The sequence below is a fragment of the Oncorhynchus kisutch genome, linkage group LG8 (genome assembly GCF_002021735.2).
Source record: "Oncorhynchus kisutch isolate 150728-3 linkage group LG8, Okis_V2, whole genome shotgun sequence".
NCBI classification, from domain to species: Eukaryota; Metazoa; Chordata; class Actinopteri; order Salmoniformes; family Salmonidae; genus Oncorhynchus; species Oncorhynchus kisutch.
In genome coordinates this window covers 25,674,554-25,697,711 of record NC_034181.2, presented here as the reverse complement: position 1 = coordinate 25,697,711, position 23,158 = coordinate 25,674,554, and the positions used below count along the sequence as shown (strand labels likewise).

General features: G+C 43.0%; 2 protein-coding genes across 3 annotated transcripts; both read left to right on the top strand.

Moving 5' to 3' along the window:
• The first annotated feature begins 474 nt into the window (after positions 1-474).
• Positions 475-3,904, top strand: si:dkey-190g11.3 (adenine nucleotide translocase lysine N-methyltransferase). 2 transcript variants are annotated; one of them, XM_020488787.2, is made up of 6 exons: positions 475-547; positions 1,330-1,520; positions 2,373-2,477; positions 2,764-2,904; positions 2,980-3,030; positions 3,232-3,904. In XM_020488787.2, exons 2-6 carry the CDS (start codon positions 1,350-1,352, stop codon positions 3,400-3,402), a joined length of 639 nt encoding a protein of 212 aa, XP_020344376.1. In that variant the 5' UTR covers positions 475-547; positions 1,330-1,349; the 3' UTR covers positions 3,403-3,904. The 2 variants fall into 2 exon arrangements, with proteins under 2 accessions (XP_020344376.1, XP_020344375.1); XM_020488786.2 differs by lacking the exon at positions 475-547 and adding an exon at positions 554-673.
• Positions 3,905-7,175: 3,271 nt separating this feature from the next.
• On the top strand, positions 7,176-12,717 carry plk2b (polo-like kinase 2b (Drosophila)). The gene is made up of 13 exons (XM_020490175.2): positions 7,176-7,415; positions 7,577-7,684; positions 7,814-7,930; positions 8,135-8,264; positions 8,450-8,633; positions 8,758-8,956; positions 9,132-9,279; positions 9,545-9,642; positions 9,850-10,063; positions 10,269-10,428; positions 10,741-10,870; positions 11,220-11,330; positions 11,644-12,717. Exons 1-13 carry the CDS (start codon positions 7,224-7,226, stop codon positions 11,833-11,835), a joined length of 1,983 nt encoding a protein of 660 aa, XP_020345764.1. The 5' UTR covers positions 7,176-7,223; the 3' UTR covers positions 11,836-12,717.
• Positions 12,718-23,158: the final 10,441 nt, after the last annotated feature.

Below are 23,158 nucleotides of genomic sequence, written 5' to 3'. Positions count from 1 at the left end.
AATGGTTACAATTGTGATCAACTAGACCACACCTAATCTATGTTGCTATTTCTTACAGTCCTGAGGAGAACAAAATGCTGGGAGGAATCAGGTTGTCAGACTAGTCTGAGTTAAGGTCACAATAACCTTCTGTATGTCATTATGATAATAGGCTGAATCTACTGCACACCCAAAGCTGATTTGTGAAGGTGCTGCAGACAAAAGGCAAAACTGGAGAAACAGGAGAAAGTCTCTGCACACTTCCAGTGCCATTATGATAATAAATATGACTTTGAAGTCTTCCATGTTGCCCTATAAAGCATCATTCATTTGGCCTACATCTGACTAGATTGTGTTGTGTAAAATATAAGTGTTTCGGACAATATATCTGATTAAAATGTTATATTGGGTTACTTAATGACACTACCAGACACAACAAAAGTTACATAATGAGATAGACAGGCAATTTCATTGGCTGTAGCGTGGCCACTACCCATTCTTTAGTTGTTGGTAACCTCAGTTATGGAATGAAATTACCTATCCATGTACCAGGAACGGATTTGATTGGGTGTGTTATTTATTAATGACTCATGTGCGGGAATTAAGCGTTTGGCCTTTTGATTGATGTCTACTGGCCGCCTGAATGGCTCATTGACCTATAAAATAAGGGATTGCTAAAACGGGGGCGCGTCAGGTAGGTCGCAGTTGCAAAGCCTAATGTGCGTGTTTTACTAAATTGTAGCCTATTTGTGCAACTATCTTAAGTAACCAATTTATGTCGTGCAATAATATTACAACACATGTTTTCTCGTCTACAAATGTGTCTGCAAAATGTTCTATAAAACACATAGGCTTACAGAATCAACGTGTATAACATATATGGGAAATATCTTGCTAAACATCTTGGGTAATGATCAACTCACCAATATTAACGCATGCATTGATATAGTAGCATATTCGCTTTGAACAATTGTTACTTTTGAAAAGATTTTGATGACTGAAGTTTCGTAAACAAAAGTTTTCTAGAAATTGCTTTGCACGATCATATAACACTATGGCACCCTCTGCTGGGGGCTTGAATCCTTGCATGTCTATTGAATTACTTTATTAATTCTCGATGTCTATTACACGTTGCAAATGTCAATATCAGAGAAACTCTATTTGCATTGCTTTACAACTACTTTGAATGCCGGCAACAACTTTTGTGTTCCGATATTTATTTATGATTGTGTCAAAAATAAACAATGAATCAAGACATTAAGCCTATCCCTGTCTACCTGACTGTTGCCTCTGCTGTTTTGATTGGCCTAGTACAGTACAAATATGGATGCTAACCACTGCTTTATGTAGCCTAATAGAGACAGTTTATCATGGAGGACTCCACAGAATTCATTCTCCAGGATCAAGGCTCCAGGATGGTCCATAGCAGTAAGGACAACCCCATCCTGACAGTTGCTACTGGGGCTTTTCTCGCTGGCCTCTACGGAATGTGGACTATGTTTGCCCTTCCTGGCTTCCGCAAAGTTCCAAGAAGACTCAAGGTACATCTCATTCACACGAATGTGCTCAGGAAGGGCAGTGAAATCAATAAACAGTAATGCTCTTAAGAATGCTTAGCTGCTTGTCTTGGAATGCTCCATGTGTGTTTCATGGTGCCTTCAAATTAAGAAAGGGGTGTATTTGGTAAGTCAAATATTTTTAGAGGAACAATTTGGTAAGTCATATTTGTAGGTTGTTTTTTCAAATTACGCCATGATGCAGTGTTTTTGATTAATGGATCCTGTGCTATTCTCTTCACCATCAGTTCATCATAATCATCAGACAAGAGCACTTTATCGTCAGGCACAGTTGATCACGAATTGGGGTAATACCAACCAAGGGATTTGGGGGGGGGGGGGGGGGGGGGGGGGGTCAGGGCCATAAAGAATGGAAGATAGATTGGATCGCCACATGTTTCCAACCCTTTGTATGAATGTCTTGGCTGGGTCTTGTTTTGGTCTTGGCTGGGTCATTGATGTCTCATCTTGTATGTGCAAGGCCCTTTTGCAAGGCTTTTTCCACCTATGCAGCTGAATTGATGACATTAGGCTCCATTCAATCCCCTGGCTTTTTTTTTTTACAGTAGTGCTTTATTTGTCTACAACTGTAAAACCCCAAGGGATAAGTATGTCCTACCTAGAACCAATTAAGGTGATATACAACTCAGTGGCGTCTCCCACATACCCCGTCCGCTAGCCTGAGTCCCAGTCTGTTTGTGCTACATGCCAACTTCTTGTCAATCGATGTCATGTTTGGCTGGACAATGACCAATGGAGTTAGAAAAAATACAAATAGTTCTGGGACCAGGCTAACCGTCTCCCATATTATTGACTGGCAATATTATTTTCATACAGGTGCCTTACCTGCCCTCGAGTAAAGCTCAGATCGTAAACGTCATGCAGCTGCTGGAGGGACGCAGAGGCCAACTAGTTGATCTGGGATCAGGAGACGGGAGACTGGTGAGTTGGCTCTGGTGAAATAAAACTCTGCTATGAACAATAGAGGCTTTGTTCCAAATAGCACCCTCTCCCCTATATTCTGTACTTCTTAGAGGACTATATAGGGAATAAGATGCCATTTGGGACACATACCGTGTCTGACACTTACATTTCTCTCTGTTCTAGCAAGGGATCTTGTGTGGCGAGGACAACAAGCAACAGACAAATGATAGTGAAGTCACTCTTTTGCTGCAGTGAAGTTATAGGTAGTTGTATGACTCAACTTTCCTCTACCTTCTTGTCTTAGGTGTTTGCTGCCTACTCTGTTGGCCTCCAGTGTACTGGATTTGAGATAAACTCCATGTTGCTGGCATATGCTAGAGTGAAGGCACGCTGGACAGGAGTACCACCCAGCCAGGCAAACTTTGTCAACAAGGACTTCTGGAAGGTACAGTATAGTTCTTTAACATTGTGTTTATTAGACACATACTCTTTACTAAATGTGTTTTCTCTCATTTGACAGACTGATTTGTCAAACTACAACAATGTGACTGTATTCCTAGCCCCAGGATTGGTAAGCGCTCTATCCATGCTAGGCCTCCGCACAGCAAGAACAATTCCTGCTCTTATAATACGATTATTTCTACAATTAGATTTTTAATAACTAAATTATATTCAAACAGTCTTAACTCAGAAATTATTGGGTATGCTGGATCAAGAGAGTGTTGATCTGATTGGTTGATGACTAAAACCAGCCTCTCTGATTGGTCCTCAGATGGAGGTGCTGTGTGAGAAGCTTCTGAGGGAGCTTCCCGATGACGCGTGTGTCGTCGCCTGCCGCTTCCCCTTCCCCCAGTGGCCCCACCGAGCCTCGCAGGGCGACGGCCTCAACCAGGCCTGGGCCTATGACATCAGCACTGTACGCTCAGCCCTGGGCCAGGCATGACCCTATGACCTTATACTGTGCATCGATGACTGGATTAGTCCTAATGTCATTCACTGGTTCACACCAAACCCAATATATGCTAATTATCACCCCAAATCAAACCCAGTATCGCCAACTGCTTCTGTCTTTGTGTACATTTTCTTTTTTGATTTATTCAAAATTCAAAAGGCACTCGCACATCTGAGCTATCTTTGTTGCAGGTGCATGGTAACAGTTGAACAAGATGAGAAAAAAGAAGAAACCTGCACACTGCTCTTGATAGTATCACTGCTCTTACGTATCGGCCTCATGGCCTTCCTCAGAGCATTTGTGAGTTAAAAAAATGTTTTTACACCCTTATGTAGACATAGCTCCACCCACATCCGTTCAATGCATCGAATGGGATTGGAGTTGAGGGAAAATTATTTGAATATTTCTGTTATATTTATTGTTATATTTTGTAATGCTTACTTAAGTGTTAACATAAAACATATTAAACGGGTGTTGTTGAAAGTAGACTAAAGTGCAGCGTGGTGAGCGTACATTTTCCTTTTATTTTAAAATGTTGCCAACAAAACAACAAACGTGAAGCTTACAGGGCTAAGTGCCACAAACAAAGTTAACTACCCACACTGAAGGAGGGGAAAAGGGCTACCTAAGTATGATGCCCAATCAGAGACAACGATAGACAGCTGTCCCTGATTGAGAACCATACCCGGCTAAAACATAGAAATAAAGAAACAGAACACATAACATAGAATGCCCCACATCACACCCTGACCTAACCAAATAGAGATATAAAACGGCTCTCTAAGGTCAGGGCGTAACAACACGTCTGTCAAACCACAATGAGGACATCAACCCATCAAGCAAGTTTTCATAAATCATTGGTTACAGCGCAAGAAAAACATCAGAGTAATTTGAAATGGTGGCATTAATTCATGTTCACATTTACAACATAATGTATAAAGGCATTTCATCATTAAGTCCTTTAGGAAATAATGTCTGGAGGGTGAAAATCCCAAAACATTGTCTTTTGCTCAGAGTGTTATTTATATCGCCTCCCATGTCTGATATCTTCACTTTCTCTATGCCACAAATTCTAAAGGTAGAAATGTCATGTTTTTGGACTTTAAAATGTACTGTGACTAGATAATACCTGTCGTTTCTCCTGCTTGAACTATTACGTTCACTAATTGTCTGTTTGAGAGAAGCAGAGGTTTAACCTACTGAACACAGCCCACATGGACATTTAATAATGTAAATAACATGGGTGGTGGAGCACGTAATGATGTCATTTATTTGGAACCGTTTTCTTGTATGTGGGTGGCAGAAATATTCACACTCCATCATATTGTTGCACTGTGCACCATTCGGAAGAGGGCGTTAAAGAGCCCGGCTCATTTTCTTTTGTGGCTGGCAGTTGGCATGGACCAATTTCTCGCGTAAATTGCTTCCTCCTATATACAATAAATCGTGGATTCTTAAATTCAGCTGGCAGAGCTGGGTCCGATGATAAAATATGCCATTGTTTCCTGACATCATCTCCCACTTTGCGCGACTTCAAAGTATATGTGGAGGTGAACATTACAGAGTGTTCTTTAGCTTTAGTGGGTCTTTTTTGTAGCAGTTCATCTCGTGTTTTCACTAATTCCAAATTAAGAGCTTCATCCACACATTGTAATACTAGCAAGAGCAGTTTGTTGATTTATTGAACAATATATGAAGGGTGAGGTGTGTGCCAAGCTTCATTGGTCAAATGTAAAGGAAGGGAATTATAAACATGTCCTTACACTGTAATTAAACCAGGTGCCAGTTACTCACCTGGTGAGAACAAATATGCAGAGCATTTGAAGTAATTATGTCAATTAGTCTTTCCCACTGTGGTGTGAAAGTAAGGTTGCAAACTGTGAGAGAAATTAATACAATTCTATTTTCTGGATGATGTTGACAATGTTTTTTGTTCCCAGCTGGGTTATTGTCTTATAAAATGTCCATTCTGTAGGACCTAGTCATTTTAACTTCCACTGAGTTACAGGAGGCTACTTTGGAACAAGCTAGAAGAGCATTAGTTATCCAAGCTGATCACTGTACTGGCTAGTGTGCATTGATATAGAGGTTAGAGCAGGACATACAGTAGAGAGCCCAGCATTTGTCTGACTTCATATCATATAATCCCCACTCTAACTAAAAAGGCACGTTAATTGTATTGTCTTTCCACATGCCAAGCAGGCAGGAGAGAGCAGAGGAACAGTAGTAGACCAGTGAGGGAAGCACGGGCAAATTCTTAAGCCAACTCCTGTTGTTTAGATGTGGCGGGGGTGGGGGCTTTGCACGTCTCCCCCTTAGTCAGCAGACAGAAGCAGTCACACAGGAGGTGGGAAGGTTGTGCATCCCAAATGGCACCCTACTTCTTATATAGTGTATTACTTTTTACCAGGGCCCATCGGTATCATGTCAAAAGTAATGTGCTATGTAGGGAAATCAAGGTGGCACACGGTCTCCACTGGGAGCCTGGGTCAATGTGATCATAACCCACAGATTTAAAGCCTGCAGAGGGCTCTGCTGTACACCACAGAGTACCCATGGCTGTGCCCAGGAACTATGGTAATCTGCTATGACATACTGGCAGATCGTTAAACTGTATTCCAACCTGGAGGACTGTAAAATAACCACCTGATGGTGCTAGAACCTCAAATTAAAATCATAGTGGCAGAAAACCATAGTTGTATTAATTTACACTCACAATTTTGTAGCATTTCTATGCGCTGTAGCAATGTATATGATTTTACAACACATACTGCTGTCTCTAACTCTGAATGATCGGCTATCAAAAGCCAACTGACATTTACTCCTGAGGTGCTGACTTGTTGCACCCTCTACAACCACTGTGATTATTATTGTTATTTGACCCTACTGGTCATCTATGAACGTTTGACGATCTTGGCCATGTACTGTTATAATCTCAACCCGGCACAGCCAGAAGAGGACTGGCCACCCCTCAGAGCCTGGTTCCTTTCTGGGTTTCTTCCTAGGTTCCTGCCTTTCTAGGGTGTTTTTCCTAGCCCCCATGCTTCTATATGGGGCAGCAGGTAGCCTTGTGGTTAGAGTGTTGGGCCAGTAACAGAAAGGTTGCTAGATCGAATCCCCAAGCTGACAAGGTAAATATCTGTCGTTCTGCCCCTGAACACTGTTCCTAGGCGGTCATTGTAAATAAGAATTTGTTCTTAACTGTCTGGCCTAGTTAAATAAATAAATAAACTTCTGCATTGCTTGCTGTTTGGGGTTTTAGGCTGGGTTTCTGTATAGCACTTGTGACATCGGCTGATGTAAAAAGGGCTTTATAAATACATTTGATTGATTGATTAATACTGTACATACAGAACACACGATTTAACCATTTGGTTTTCATCACTGATTCACCCAACTATCAGATTTGATGAGTTGTTATCAAGATTTTGCTTGTGCTTGATATAAGTCTGGTATGTGACACTGTCCCACACCTTGACACTGAGTATATGGTGTTGATGATGATGTAATGGTAATAATGAAGATTATAATGATGATGATGATTAATATTTAGGATTGCAAGATTGGGTAAATATTTTTCATTTTATCCAAGCCTTTTCCTTTATCGTAAGCATATTAACACCAGTCATTGACATGCCAGTCCTGACTGTGAGGGAGCTCTACCGGATCTCTAGACTGACGTCGTAGAGCCAGCCAGACAAAGGGGCGGAGCCTACGATATCATTCTGGCTAGTCAATGAGACCAGGCTGCATATAAACCCAAGCACTCTTGACTGCATTCAGAGTACGAGCAACGAAGTCATCACCTCGCTATGGAATTACTGAGGAATATCTCTCAACAGCCGACGAATAGCAACAGGATGTACGAGCCCAACCAACCCGGGTCCTGTGAACTGCGGAGAAAGAGAACTGAGGACCACGGTCATGCACCTGCAGAGATGTCGAAGATTATCACGGATCCTGCCACCGGGAAATGTTACTGCCGTGGGAAAGTTCTGGGAAAGGTAGCCATCAATGAATTACAACAAAACGCAAATTACGCAAAGACAATATGGTTCTTTATGTGTCTACTTTGGGAATAGTACACTGTTATTCCAAAGCATGCACACTTAAAAGGAACCTGGTAAATGTGCTTATCAATATGATTGTGTTATTTTCTTTTCAGGGAGGTTTCGCCAAGTGCTATGAGATGACCGACCTGTCCACGAGTAAAGTTTATGCAGCGAAAATTATTCCCCACACGCGCGTCTCCAAACCGCACCAACGGGAAAAGGTAAGAGCGCGCACCACTATTCATCATGTATTATAATGTCTATATAGATTGAAACTGAATGTCCAGGACTTTTGAATAATTAGTTAATGAATTGCTTTTAATAATCACTATTATATATCTTCTCCATAGATTGACAGGGAAATCGAGCTACACAGAGTTCTCCACCATAAACACATCGTGCACTTTTACCATCATTTCGAGGATAAAGATAACATCTACATCCTCCTAGAATACTGCAGTAGAAGAGTGAGTGTTAACTGCTACACTTGAATACTAAGCCTTTATTACTGAACTGAACTGAGAAATTCCTACATACAGTAGCAGCACCTCAAAAGTACAGCCCTTACTGGGCAGCAGATATAAAATGGGGAAACAAAAAATAATTTGTTTTTATTTTCCATAGACTGCCTTGACTGATCTAATATTTTTTCCCATGTTATCTTTGTACAGTCTTTGGCACATATCCTGAAGGCACGCAAAGTGCTCACAGAGCCGGAAGTGCGATACTACCTCCGTCAGATCGTCTCAGGGCTGAAGTACCTGCATGAACAAGAGATCCTACACAGAGACCTCAAACTTGGTAAGCATCTATGGCAAGAGACACAATAGAAGCCAGAGTCGTTATCATTCAATCGGCTTTGCCAAGCACAATGCAGAGGGATTCAAACCTGCAACCTTCACCTGTCAATCTATAAACCAACCACTTTATGTTATTGATGACTCAGTAAATGGTACAATATTTGTGATCTTCTTCTCCCCTCCTAGGTAACTTCTTTGTGAGTGAGACGATGGAGCTGAAGGTGGGAGACTTTGGGCTGGCTGCCAAGCTAGAGCCTGCTGGGAACAGGAGGAAGACCATCTGTGGGACACCCAACTACCTGTCCCCTGAGGTGCTCAACAAGCAGGGCCACGGCTGCGAGTCAGACGTCTGGGCCCTGGGTTGTGTCATGTGAGTACATTCTATTTAATTTCAAGTTTTTTGTCAATAGACGGCTCTGTAAAATTCCATTCCATATGTAAATACACTGTTATGACAACCAGTCACCAACTAAGTCTCCCCCTCCGTTCTCCAGGTACACCATGCTCCTGGGCAGACCCCCGTTCGAGACCACCAATCTGAAGGAGACGTACAGGTGTATCCGGGAGGCGCGTTACTCCCTGCCCTCCTCCCTGTCGCCCCAGGCCAAACAGCTCATCTCCAGCCTCCTGGCCAAGACCCCGGAGGACAGACCTCACCTGGACCACATACTGCGCCATGACTTCTTCTCACAGGTGAGTTAGCTAGCCCTCACTCAGCCTCTCTCTCTTGCTCTCTCTGTACCGTATGGAGCATGAGACTGCAAATCTAATTTTGTTTTAACATTCTGTTTCCTACTTATGATAGACAAATAATCCTATCTGCACTTTTTCATTCTCCTAACATCTCCCCCTCTCTCCCTCCTTCCAGGGTTTTGTGCCAGAGCGTCTTCCTGCTAGTTGCTGCCACTCCGCTCCAGAGTTCCACGTCTCCAGCCCTGCCAAGAGCTTCTTCAAGAAGGCCGCGGCTGCCCTCTTCGGCGGGAAGAGAGACAAGGTCAAATACTACGAGACTCTGAGTGAGTATATCAATTATTCTCCTCATAAGACCGCCTTAGTCAATGTCGCCAATTATTAAATCAGTTCAAATTTGTTTACCTTGTAAAATTATTATACAATGTTGCTAATTACCAAGTGAGGATTAAAGCTGTGGTGTCGTAAATCCACTGATGTATCATGAGTGTTTTTGGCAGATTTCCTATCTAATCACACATCTGGTATAAATGAGAGGCTGCAGGGTGAGGCCATCCAGAATATTTGCTGACTGTGTGTTGTCTCTGGTAGATAAACTCACCAAAGAGGAAGAGGAGATCTACAAGCTTCGACATGACCTGAAGAACACGGTTATCAGCCAGCAGCAGCAGATCAAACAGATGACTGAGGTGAGAAGCTCATCACTCTCTATTTGACCATGATAGTCATGATGAAATAAAATATAAAGTCAACACCGACTACTGTAATGCACAGCATTAGGGGAGTAGTGAAAAGTCAGATTATGGAAAAGCAATTGTATGAGGAAATACCTAATCATGATAAAGGAAAGTGTGAGGCCATGTTATTTAACCCCTCCCTCTTTCTCCTCACCTCAGGATGGAAGGCCACCGTCACCATCTGCTGGGAGGCCTGTCGCCCTGGCAACAGAGGGCCTGCCCCCGACGACGCGAGACACCATCCGGCTTATTGTCAGGGGCAGTCTGGGTAGCTGCAGCAGCAGTAGCGAATGTCTAGAGGACAGCACCACTGGCAGTGTGGCTGAGACAATCACCAGCGTTCTCAGAGGATGCCTGGAAAACATGCCCAAAGGTAAGCCTAATGCACTTATAATCCTGGAGATGAGACATGATTTTGTTTAAATAAGGCAGGTACAGTGTAATTATACTGTAGTACTTACTACCATGTAAAGAAATGATTCCAACACCAATTTAACTTAATATGATAAAGTGGGACTCCCTTTGTTATTGCATATGGTTGAATTGTGTTTTAATCACCACTACCTTTCTGTCTCTAGCGGATGACATCCCCAAAGGGACGGAGTGCAGTAATCTGCAGTGGGTCACTAAGTGGGTGGACTACTCCAACAAGTATGGCTTTGGCTACCAGCTTTCAGACCACATAGTGGGCGTTCTGTTCAACAACGGGACACACATGAGCCTCCTCGCAGACAAGAAGTGCGTACTCTGTTCTCTTTATCACACAACACATCACTCATACCTTAGTTGGAGATTGTTTAGGCTCTATGGGTTTTTACATTCAGCTGTCAGATTGAACATCACAATGCTTGATGGGCGTAAATAAACAGAAGTGGAAAGTATTGCCGGCTTCAGATGTAAAAGTCAACAAAAAGTAAGCGACAGAGAAGGTCTTTGCTGTCATACTGATAAATACATCTGTTTGGCATGCATCTTGTCCTTCAGAAACATGCAAGTGTTTATTTTGGTTGCTAACTCTCTTTTCCCTCTGTCTCTTCTCTCTGTCTGTAGGACTGTCCACTACTATGCTGAGTTGGGTCAGTGCTCTGTGTTCTCCACATCTGACGTGCCTGAGCACTTCATAGGTCAGGTGACCGTCCTCAAGTACTTCGCTCACTACATGGAAGAGAACCTGATGGATGTAAGTCTAGCCTCTAGCCTCTCCTCTCATCCTCTATTCCTCGTTTCCTTTCCTGTTGATCCTATCTATCCTCTCAGTACTATCTTCCTACTTTTTCCATTTCCCCCAAAAAATCCCCTTTCCTGTCCTTCCTCCCGGTCCTTCACTCCACTCTCCTTTCCTGTCCTTCCTCCCAGTCCTCCACTCCACTCTCCTTTCCTGTCCTTCCTCCCGGTCCTTCACTCCACTCTCCTTTCCAGCCCCCCTCTCCTTTCCTGTACTGCTCTCTCCCTCTGTCGTCTTTTCTCTCCTCCTCCTCCTAATCTTCTCTCAGTCAATGATTAAACCTGTTCCTGTGTTTTCTGTGTAGGGTGGAGACCTAGTGAGCCAGCCAGACACGCACATGCCCAGACTCTACCTGCTGCAGTGGCTCAAGTCTGACCGTGCCCTCATGATGCTCTTCAACGACGGCACGTTTCAGGTAAACACACATCATCACAGCCAAAATAGACATTATGCAAAATAGACACAGTGCAGCTATGGTAAATCCACAGAACACTTCATGTAAATGCATAACACATACATCAGCTAAATATTCAAATCAGTTATTGTCTTCTATCGACTCATAGATATATTTTCAGATAAGAACCCAAATGTACTTATTCCACATTTCAGGCACACTGTTCATCAGTTTCCCAGGGGGGTTAAATATGAGATAATCTACATTAATGTTGGTATTATGCTATTTGTTGTATTTTCAGTACTTTATTAAACCATATATATTTTTCTAACAGGTCAACTTCTACCACGACCACACCAAGATCATCCTGTGCACCCAGAGGGAGGAGTACATGCTGACATACATCAACGAGGAGCGTGTGTCCTCCACCTTCAGACTGAGCTCCCTGCTCACCTCCGGCTGCCCCGCAGACCTGCGCCAACGCATGGAGTACTCACTCAACATGCTGCTGCAGCGCTGCAACTGAACCAGGAAGCAGCACCACGCGGGGAACCGTTTATACAGCCGGACAGACTTCAACATGCTACTGCAGCACTGAACCAGGAAGCAGTGGCAGGTGGTGGGACAGTGAATGGGGTCGGACCTGTGTAAAGCAATGGACTGCTGATTGGTAACCTTTGCCAATCTATCAGCAGAGTTGCAGCTGAATCTGGATGGAGAGGCTCTGGAAAGGACAGTGTATTGAGCACAATGACTTTGAACAGAAAAGGGCTGATGTGTATGTTGATAATCGGAGGATAAGATGACTGGATGTTATGTTATGATGAGGAGATGGAGGTACGAATGTGAAAACCATCTGTTTTTGAGGAAGAGTGTGGAAGTGAAGAGGACAGTAACTCTGGGCTGGAACCAGATAAAACTGTTATGTTATTTTTTCTAATGAAAGTAGAACCATAAGGGCTGATGTATGCTTCAAACTCGATCCTGGGGCCTCCCCTGGGTGCACGTTTTTTTTTTTTTGTCCTAGCACTACACAGCTCATTCAAATAACCAATTCATCATCAAGCTTTGATTACTTGAATCAGCTGTGTAATGCTAGGGCAAAACAACTAAATGTGGCCCCAGGGGAGGCCCCAGGACCAAGTTTGGGAAACCCTACACTACAGGACTGTAATGTACACAGCACTTCTGCAGAGGGCGGGGAGGCTATGTGTGGGGAGAAACACTAGCTAACTTCAAACTGTGATTCATTCTCTGTGAGGACAGATGGACATAACTGTTTTACTGTGAAGGAGGGGGAGAATGATGTTGATCATACAAGAAGAGCCATTACACTGTTAGACATTGGAAAAAAAGAACTTATTGTGTACAAAAGTGAAGTATTTAATAAAACTTTTTCATATATATATGACTGAGTTATTGGGGTTTGCACATATCAAATGGTCTGTCTTTATTTCAAGCGTTTATGGTTGAATTGTGTTTTAAAGACTGCTATGAAATGGTTGCTATTCTTAGAGATACAATGAACTACCTGTCTTAGTGAAACTCTCCCCAGGTGTAAAACATTTCCCGGGTGTTTTGATTAAGAACTGTGAAATACTGACAGAATGAATTCCACAAAGCCTCAGGCAATACATTATACTTTAAACTCACTTGCATTTACATTCCTACAGTTCAATTTTGACTGGTTTCCCATGTCAGCAGTTTCTAGTGCATTCACATGTCAGGGAACAGAGGGAGACGTGAGGGTCTGTTAAAGCACTTTGGTGAATTGAGGAAGCTTGATGATGATTCAGAGTGCAGCATTGGTCACATTGACATTGGAGCTGGAAAATGACAATACTTTTATTTCCAGACCGGAAATAGCTGATTGAATTGGTTGTTGTGAGGGTGGATGGTAAAGGAATATGAAGGTAAGGGTGGATGAGGTTTAGGGTGGGTGGATGAGAAATATTGAATTTCTACTTTCAGATTGTCCATTCTTTTGCTTTCTCAATTGATAGCCGTTCAAAGTTGCTTTGTAAGAACAACCCCCCTTTTACAAAAACTCCCACGGTAACTAACATCACTACACTTTAGACTTATGAGTTACCACACCCAGTCTCAGGGATGTTAACTCAAAGTTATTTTGGTCTCTACCTAGTTCGGTAAATCAGGTTTTTTCTTGCACCTCATTTGTGGAACAATCTTCAAAATGTTAAATGTGATGTTTTAGTGCCTCTAGGACCATTCAGAAAGCTGATTCAGGACCTTATTACTGATAAATGACTGTTTTTCATTCTGCTTGCATTTGGTTTTTATATTTTCATATGTATATATTCTGTCATTCTTTTTACTCACCTGTAAAATAGACCTTGGTGTCACTATGACTCCCTGATAAAATAATGGTTAAATGAATTCATTTAAATAAATGTAGTAAAATTATGCCACGGTTATTATTGCATCAGTGCTTGATGTTCCTGTTTGACTATTTAAGATCATCTTTCCCATAGAGATCCTATTGAATTACTCATTCCTAACTGTATGATATTTGCTTTCACCTTGTTTGACTTCGTATCCATAGAAACAGGTAGAGCTCGATCAAGAATTCTATTTCTATGGGAAGGACTTTGGTTACGTAAGAGAGAGAGACATACAGTCCTAGTGACAGCCTGGTCCTTGACGTGGTTCTCCTCGTCAGCCTGCCTCTGACCTCAGCTCTGCCTGTCTATTCATCTTCTCATTCTGTTCTGACGAGGCCTGTCCCTGGCTCACTCTCCATTTACAGTTCACAGATGTTCAGCATTGCATCGCATAGAATTGATGATAATGATAACGTAATAATAGCGTTTACTGAGATAGCGGTTTAACATTTGGATTACATTTCCCACCACTTATTTATTCCCTTCCTGAAAAATGACTTGTCTGTTGACAGGTTCTGTTATTAACAGCAGAGCCTGAGAGCGTCAGTGAACCATGAGGTTTTCAGAGCTGAAAGTGGAGTGTCTTTAAAATGGTTGTCTTGTCAGCCAAGGCACTGAATCCTGTGTGTGCGTGTGCGAGTGTGTGAATGTGTGTGTGTGTGTGTGTGTGTGAGTTTGTGTATGTGTATGTGTGAGTGTGTGTGAGTGTGTTTGTGTGTGTGTGTGTGTGTCTCTGTGTGTGTTTGTGAGTGTTAAGAGAAAATATATATACAGCTAACCTCAATTACTGTACCTGATGAGTCATCTTCAGTGGTCGAATATCTTTTCTCCTCCAGTCATTATGTAAAGACAGGTTAAACATGTATTATCTTGGATATCCATCTTGAATGACTGTCTTTTAAAAATGTACCCCATTTTTCTCCCCAATTTTGTGCTATCCAATTACTAGTTACAATCTTGTCTCATCGCTGCAACTCTCCATTGGGCTTGCGAGAGGCGCCAAGTTGCACTGTTTCTTAACACACTGCTCGCTTAACCCGGAAGCCAGCCGCATCATTGTGTCGGAGAATCAAACTTCAGGCTGCAATGTGCCACTCGGGATGCTTGAGTAACTTTCTTGAAGGTAAATTATACATGCTCCTCATACATAAACATGAACACACAACGAGACAAGGCAGGAAGTACAAGAGGAAGGAACAGGCATTATTTATGACACTTCCAGGTCTCAATTCATGTGGTTTGACATCGACAGCCTCTGGAGTCGGTGGTTCCTTCGGTCAGAGTCACACAAATAAACTACAAACGCTGACATCAAATGATGTGATGCATGCCATGCACGCCAAGACCAATATGCCCCCTCTTCTCCACATCCAAACACATTTCAGGAGGTCGAACATCCTGCAGAAAAGGAATAGTACGTTGGATAGAGTAGTAGGAGTTGCATGATACCACCTCAATAGTTGGCACAGATCTAGGATCGGTTAAGCGTCTTTCCATCCTAATCTCAGCAATTAGAGGGTAAAATACCAAACTCACCAGAGATCATCTTCTAGAGGTACCTTAATCCAACTGTTATTGAGTCAGCATAGGAGACTGGCCCAGTTGCACAATCTTAGAGGATTTCTTAACCAACATGAATAATTTACAGCAGCCTAGCTCATTTAAAAATCCATTTAGATAGTGGAGTTCAGTCCTAACATAAAGACTAAGCTCAGAAGATGTTCCTGGGAGTGTCAGTGTCTGACAACAATCTGTTCACTTCAGATTATGCAGGTTCTTCAGCTTCTTCAACCACAGGCTGCTTCATGTCACATTGTCAGCAGAGAACTCCTAACATGTGCACAGGCTCAGCAAGAGAATCTCTAAGCTAGGGTGCCAGAGGGGATCTTTCTCCCTCAACTATCGTCACAAAGTTTTCTCTGGGCGAAAGTGTGACTCACAGCTTCTTTAAAGTAGCCTGTGCCACAAATAGAACAGTGTATTTTCACATGCTGCTACCCTGACTCCAAGATTAAAGCTGCCTTTGATAATGTTTAATTCACAAGTTCTGAGTCTTGGATTTTATACCGTATGATTATTGTTACAGACTGAACAGTAAGTACCAAATGGGGAACATTACGTCAGTTCACAGTCGGAGTAACTTTCTTCCCAACGGTTCACTCCTTTCTTTAAACTGGTAAGTGCACACTGAGGGAAGGAAGCAATTACTAAGTTCCTCTTTGCTGTATGTAGCTGTACATTCTTTGAACCAGAGCCACATATTTAGATGATACATATAAGGCTAAGCTTTGAACCAGACATGAAACTGTAAGTTTGTACCTATTCCATTGTGTGAGTTATTAAGACAGACTTCTCAATAAACAAATAAAGATTTTCAAAATCACTTTCTGATCATATTGCATTAACCTTGATATTGTTTAATCACAAATCCCAAACCATTAATGCAAACCATTCCACTCATAATAAAAGTGAAAACAAGTGAATAGGTTTTAATCTGTCTCATGCATATTGTAAGCTCTCCATGCAAGCCTGTGCATGTCAGAGAGCAGAGCACAGTTCTAGATGTGAGAATTCAGCTGTACTGTACCCTCTCCTGGTATTTTACAGGGCACACAGAGCTAATGGATATATCTAGTCCTGCCCATTCATGCAGCTTGGCACTGCAGGAGGGATGGCTGTTCAGCTTGGCTCTACCCTCTGGGCCTGGTTGGCAACGAGAACCAGGGCTAGTAAAATGGATATGCGTAAGCACGTGAGTACCCACAATGCCATGACAGTCTGCCAATACCCAGCCAATAAGTTCCTGTTAAATCCAGCCAGTAAAATGGCAGCATCCCTTGAGTCTAACTGAGTACGATGTAGCTTCCCTTGGACACTGGCCTAAGGTCAGTTTTCAGTTTTCCCTCTATTGGTTAACTTTAGGATTGGGCAGTTAAGCTGATCCTAGATCTGTGCATATGGGTAACTTCAGCCTAACAGATGTTTCCCCAGAGATGACGTCCGCTCCATTGACTGACACTTCAGTCAGGTTAATATGATGATTGACAGCTCATCCACAGTAGTGGATGAATGAACAAATCTATCACAAACTAATAAATTGAAAATACTTGGTACACAACCTGCGTTGTAGGAGTGTCGTAACAGCTGTCATGGTTCACGAGTATTTATGACAAGAATATCATTTGTAGGCTGACGGATGACAGGCATGACTGATATGTAACATGTGTGCATCATAAATATGCATAATGTAGCAGTATGGTGTGAGAGGTGCACAAGGCTGACCACTGCTCTCCAGAGGTGGGTCTGCTTTCCCTCCCATTGTATGACGTCAGGAGGCAGAGCGGACTTCCTTGAAGTGAAGGGATATCCTGTTCCCCTCTCCAGGACATACATCTGTCACATGCTAGAATGGATCTTTTCCTGTCAATGAGGCAGATTCATCAGTAATGTGAACAACACCGAGCACAAAACACAAGGATTAAGCCTAGTATTGATAGTTAGTTGTACTAAGTGTTAAAGTTAGGCTAATTTACTGGTGTTAAACATGCTTGCTGTATACACTGTGATGGTGATTTATGAACACAATACTGTAATGTGTTTTAGCAGCACATTGAGTTGCAACTTGCCTGAAATTTCCCCTCCTCTCAGTCCACCCAAGTAATGATTCTGCTGCTGTCACAGGATCTCAACAATCAATGACATTCATTAGATTTGGCACCAGCCTGGCATCTGCTACTGCATGCCACACAGAGGTCAACTTCTCTCCCTCAGAAAGTAATACATAAATCAGGGAGAAAATATGCTACTGTTCTTACACAGCAGTGTTACAGGCCTGTTCTTCCAACATATGCTGTAGTAGCCTCCCTAAATGTGAACACCCTATGGCCTTTGCCAATAGGTTTGGACAAACTTTGGCTGTTCCCCCTCAATCTCTACAATATCATTAAAACACACACCATTTTCTTTGTATTTCACTACTGAACACATCAGCCTCAACACATCAGCCTGAACACATCAGCCTCAGCACATCAGCCTGAACACATCAGCCTGAACACATCAGCCTCAACACATCAGCCTGAACACATCAGCCTGAACACATCAGCCTGAACACATCAGCCTCAACACATCAGCCTGAACACATCAGCCTGAACACATCAGTCTGAACACATCAGCCTGAACACATCAGCCTGAACACATCAGCCTGGCACTTATCAACTAAACAGGATAGAAATGCCACAGTAAGTATGGCGACAGTTTGAGGTCAAGTTCCCAGGGAGACACAAGTGTGCATTATCGATCTAAAAGCATCATCTATTTATTCATCTTGTGTTTCTCTGACTCAGCAGTGTTTCTGAGCTACGTGGGAGTGTTTTTACTGGGTGAATGTCACAGTCAACATTGGAATTAGGAGGGTTGAAAGTCAACTACTGGGCGTGGATAGACCAACCTTCTAATGTGTTAATCCATTATTGTGGAAGTGACATTCCATTCTTGCTTGTCACCATGAAATCTACACTTGTTTTAATAATGTTCTGTCAAGCTAAACTCAAGTCGCCCTCGCTTTCTTTTAATTCCCAAAACATGAATGGTGTTTTTAAGCAAGCACACACAGCTCAAAGCTATTTGGCTTTGGCATTAAATTGTTTGTCAAGCAGAGACATATAATTGATATCGGGCCAGACAATTACGCAGCAAACACAATTATCAGTGGCAGGTATCACTGTTTACAGCTAATACTAATTTCTCCAACACACATTCATTAGCCTCCATCTGCCTGAGGGATAATCGAAGAGAAACAACATGATCTTCCCCTGGCTGGGAGGGAACAGAGCAGCTATGTTTAAGGGGTTGGTGGGCCTTCCAGAGGAACACTGCTAGTTGTGAGTGTGACTAAATACAGACTGGTGGAGCATCTAACACTGACGCTACAAGTGAGACAAGGGTTTAAATACACAGCTTCATGTTGAGGTTCGCTTCACAACACACGTGGAGGTAACTCCGGAGGTGGGGGACCAGAGATCTCTATATCATGACTCACCGTGGCTTTCAAGGTGTGGGTCGACTCACACACACACACTGCACCTCCCTCTGAGGCATGTTGGGTTCTGCTCTGCTCAATGTCCAGAGTAACTCCACAATAACTTCAGAGACTCAGCCTTTAAAAACAAGCATAATATAGCATTTAGTGTGTTCAGTATATGCACTCTGACTGTCCTCCAGTGTATTGATGTTGGAGGCCAGTGTGACTCGATTGCCATGGTAACAGTTCATGTTTTGATGTACAATAGTAATGATGACAGTATGTACTTCATGCTCTGATAAATATGTCTATAGTACAGGAACTCTGCAGATATTGCAGCAGCTAACACAAGATGATATAGGCCTATCTGTCATTCTTAGCTGCAATGATGATGTTTACAAATTACTCTGCAAGGTAACATCTCTTTTCACAGCACAAGGTTTGGGTACATTAAATAACATGGTGATATTGTTACACTGGGTGATAAATGGCCCAGTCTCCATCTATTTCTATGCATCTCTTTCTCCCTCTCTCTCCTTCCATCACTCCCTCTCTCTCCTTCCATCACGCCCTCTCTCTCCTTCCATCACTCCCTCTCTCTCCCTCTCCTTGGTGCTTCACACATGTTTTCCACAAAGCCACAACAAGTCGCTAACACATCAATGATGTATATAAACTCTGGAATGCTGATGCTATGTATTGGCCATCCAGAGGCTTTGAAGCCACCGGTCGGCCATATAGGCACTCCCCAGTAGGAGCAATTCTCCATAATAATTCATAGAATTATTCATAGAATTCATTTTATATATATATTTTTTTTAAGTATTTGTATTTTTAGCTCACATGATATAAATGAAAAGTATGCATCAAGGTGCCTGTAATAGAATACGTGGCAAAAACACATGTAAACATTAATATATGCATTTCTATAGCTGCCCAAAAAACTTTTACAGCGGTGGGGGAGTGCCAAGATGGAGGCACGATGGCTTCAACACAGCGCCCCCTATCAGTCGTATACTGTACATATAATCATTGTAACGCATCCCTGTGGTTTTCATCAAGCCAGTGAAACCATGGAGCACATGTCAACACTCACCTTCTCTACAGTAAATAATAGAACATGAACCATAGGCAAGTCTAAATCAGTATATTTACAATCCTACTTAGTTAGAACTAGGGACAGGAGTTTTTCCTGAACAGAGTTTTTCCTAGGTTTTTCCTGTGCAGGTCACATGGAAATGAGAAACTCCTGAGCCAACTCAAAGCAGCCAGGCATATCAAACAAACTGATCGCTGAGTTAAATGTCTCTGATACAACCAATGCTCCCCTGGCATTTCTTCAGACCCCATGGCACAGCACTAGTAAAGGGAAATGCCATGTGAAATGTTATCAGTGGTTCTCCCTCTGGGGTTGGCACAGACACACGGCCAGAGCGCTGCTCCACATGGTGACGTCTATCTGGGGAGAGAGATCCCCTCAGGCTTCCTCCAAAATCCTGGTGAGGCCTGACAGATATGGCATTTCAGAGCTACATACACGCACATGCACACACACACACACACACACACACACACACACACACACACACACACACACACACACACACACACACACACACACACACACACACACACACACACACACACGCACACGCACACACATGACAGACACACACACTCATACAAACACGCGATAGAGGTTCCCATCAATCAATTCTCTGAATACTTTCATTGGGATAAGCTACTGAAGCCTGTAGCCTTCTCCTGTAGAGTCGTTTTGGGGTAAAGAAGAGATTTGAAGAGGAAACATAGCTCTGCTGTTCGGGTTACACAAGAACTGACGTCTAACCATCCTTTCTTTAAAATAGCTGTATGTCCTGCTGATGTCATTGCTATAGAAAAATGTTTACATAACCCAATGAAACATTGTTCTGCGCAGATCCCCTCCAGACCGGGCAGTCAGTTACAATATTGTGTTCCTCTTCCCAGAACTTCAGTATCCATTGTGCATCTGGCCACTCTCAGTCATTGACCGAAAAGCATTGGGTGCTCCCTGTGTGAACCACAGGAGGTTGGTGGTAACTTCATTACGGAGAACGGGCTCGTGGTAATGACTGGAGCGGACTTGGTGGAACGATAACAAACACATCAAACAGATGGTTTCCAGAAGTTTGAGGCCATTCCATTTGCGCCATTACGGCCATTAATGCCATTAAATGCCATTAAAGCTGCTGCGGTCATCCCCCCCTTCAAAGGGGGAGACACTCTAGACCCAAACTGCTCCAGACCTATATCTATCCTACCCTGCCTTTCTAAGGTGTTCGAAAGCCAAGTTAACAAACAGATCACCGACCATTTCGAATCCCACCGTACCTTCTCCGCTATGCAATCTGGCTTCCGAGCTGGTCATGGGTGCACCTCAGCCACGCTCAAGGTCCTAAACATATCATAACTGCCATCGATAAGAGACAATACTGTGCAGCCGTATTCATTGACCTGGCTAAGGCTTTCAACTCTGTCAATCACCACATTCTTATTGGCAGACTTAACAGCCTTGGTTTCTCAAATGACTGACTCGCCTGGTTCACCAACTACTTTTCTGATAGAGTTCAGTGTGTCAAATCGGAGGGCCTGTTGTCTGGACCTCTGGCAGTCTCTATGGGGGTGCCACAGGGTTCAATTCCCGGGCTGACTCTTTTCTCTGTATACATCAATGCTGTCGCTCTTGCTGCTGGTGATTCTCTGATCCACCTCTACGCAGACGAAACCATTCTGTATACTTCTGGCCCTTCTTTGGACACTGTGCTAACTAACCTCCAGACGAGCTTCAATGCCATACAACTCTCCTTCCGTGGCCTCCAACTGCTCTTAAATGCAAGTAAAACTAAATGCATGCTCATCAACCGATCACTGCCCGCACCTGCCCGCCCGCCCAGCATCACTACTCGGGACGGTTCTGACTTAGAATATGTGGACGCCTAGGTGTCTGGTTAGACTGTAAACTCTCCTTCCAGACCCACATTAAGCATCTCCAATCCCAAATTAAATCTAGAATAGGCTTCCTACTTCGCAATAAAGCATCCTTCACTCATGCTGCCAAATATACCCTCGTAAAACTGACCATCCTACCGATCCTCGACTTCGGTGATGTCATTTACAAAATAGCCTCCAACACTCTACTCAACAAATTGGATGCAGTCTGTCACAGTGCCATATACTACCCACCACTGCGACCTGTACGCTCTCGTTGGCTGGCCCTTGCTTCATACTCGTCGCCAAACCCACTGGCTCCAGATCATCTACAAGTCTTTACTAGGTAAAGCCCTGCCTTATCTCAGCTCACTGGTCACTATAGCAGCACCCACCCGCAGCATGCGCTCCAGCAGATATATTTCACTGGTCACCCCCAAAGTCAATTCCTCCTTTGGCCGCCTTTCCATCCAGTTCTCTGCTGCCAAACTTACCATCCTACCGATCCTCGACTTCGGTGATGCCATTTACAAAATAGTCTCCAACACTCTACTCAACAAATTGGATGCAGTCTATCACAGTGCCATCCGTTTTGTCACCAAAGCCCCATATACTACCCACCACTGCGACCTGTACCCTCTCCAAACTGACCATCCTACCGATCCTCGACTTCGGTGATGTCATTTACAAAATAGCCTCCAAAAATCGAACTGCAAAAATCGCTGAAGCTGGAGATTCTTATCTGCCTCACTAACTTCAAGCACCAGCTGTCAGAGTAGCTCACAGATCATTGCACCTGTACATAGCCCATCTGTAAATAGCCCATCCAACTACCTCATCCCCAATACTGTATTTATTTATTTATTTTGCTCCTTTGCATCCCAGTATCTCTACTTGCACATTCATCTTCTGCACATCTATCACTCCAGTGTTTAATTGCTATATTGTAATTACCTTGCCACTATGGCCTATTTTATTACCTTACCTCCCTTGTCTTACCTCATTTGCACACACTGTATATATACATTTCTATCCTGTTTTTTCTACTGTATTATTGACTGTATGTTTGTTTATTCCATGTGTAACTCTGTGTTGTTGTATGTGTCGAACTGCTTGCTTTATCTTGGCCAGATCACAGTTGTAAATGAGAACTTGTTCTCAACTAGACTACCTGGTTAAATAAAGGTGAAATAAAAAAAGAAAACATTTAAATTATTATGAGTTGTTCTCCCCTCAGCAGCCTCCTGTGAGACATGTGAAGGGTAGCAGGCAGGGACATGGCGCTAGTGCTGTCAAGAAAAATGAGCGAGACATGTGAAGGGTAGCTGGCAGGGACATGGGCCAGTACTGTCAAGGAAAATGAGCGAGACATGTGAAGGGTAGCTGGCAGGGACATGGCGCTAGTGCTGTCAAGGACACTGCTTTTGCGTCAGACTGACAACTCAATTGATGAAGTC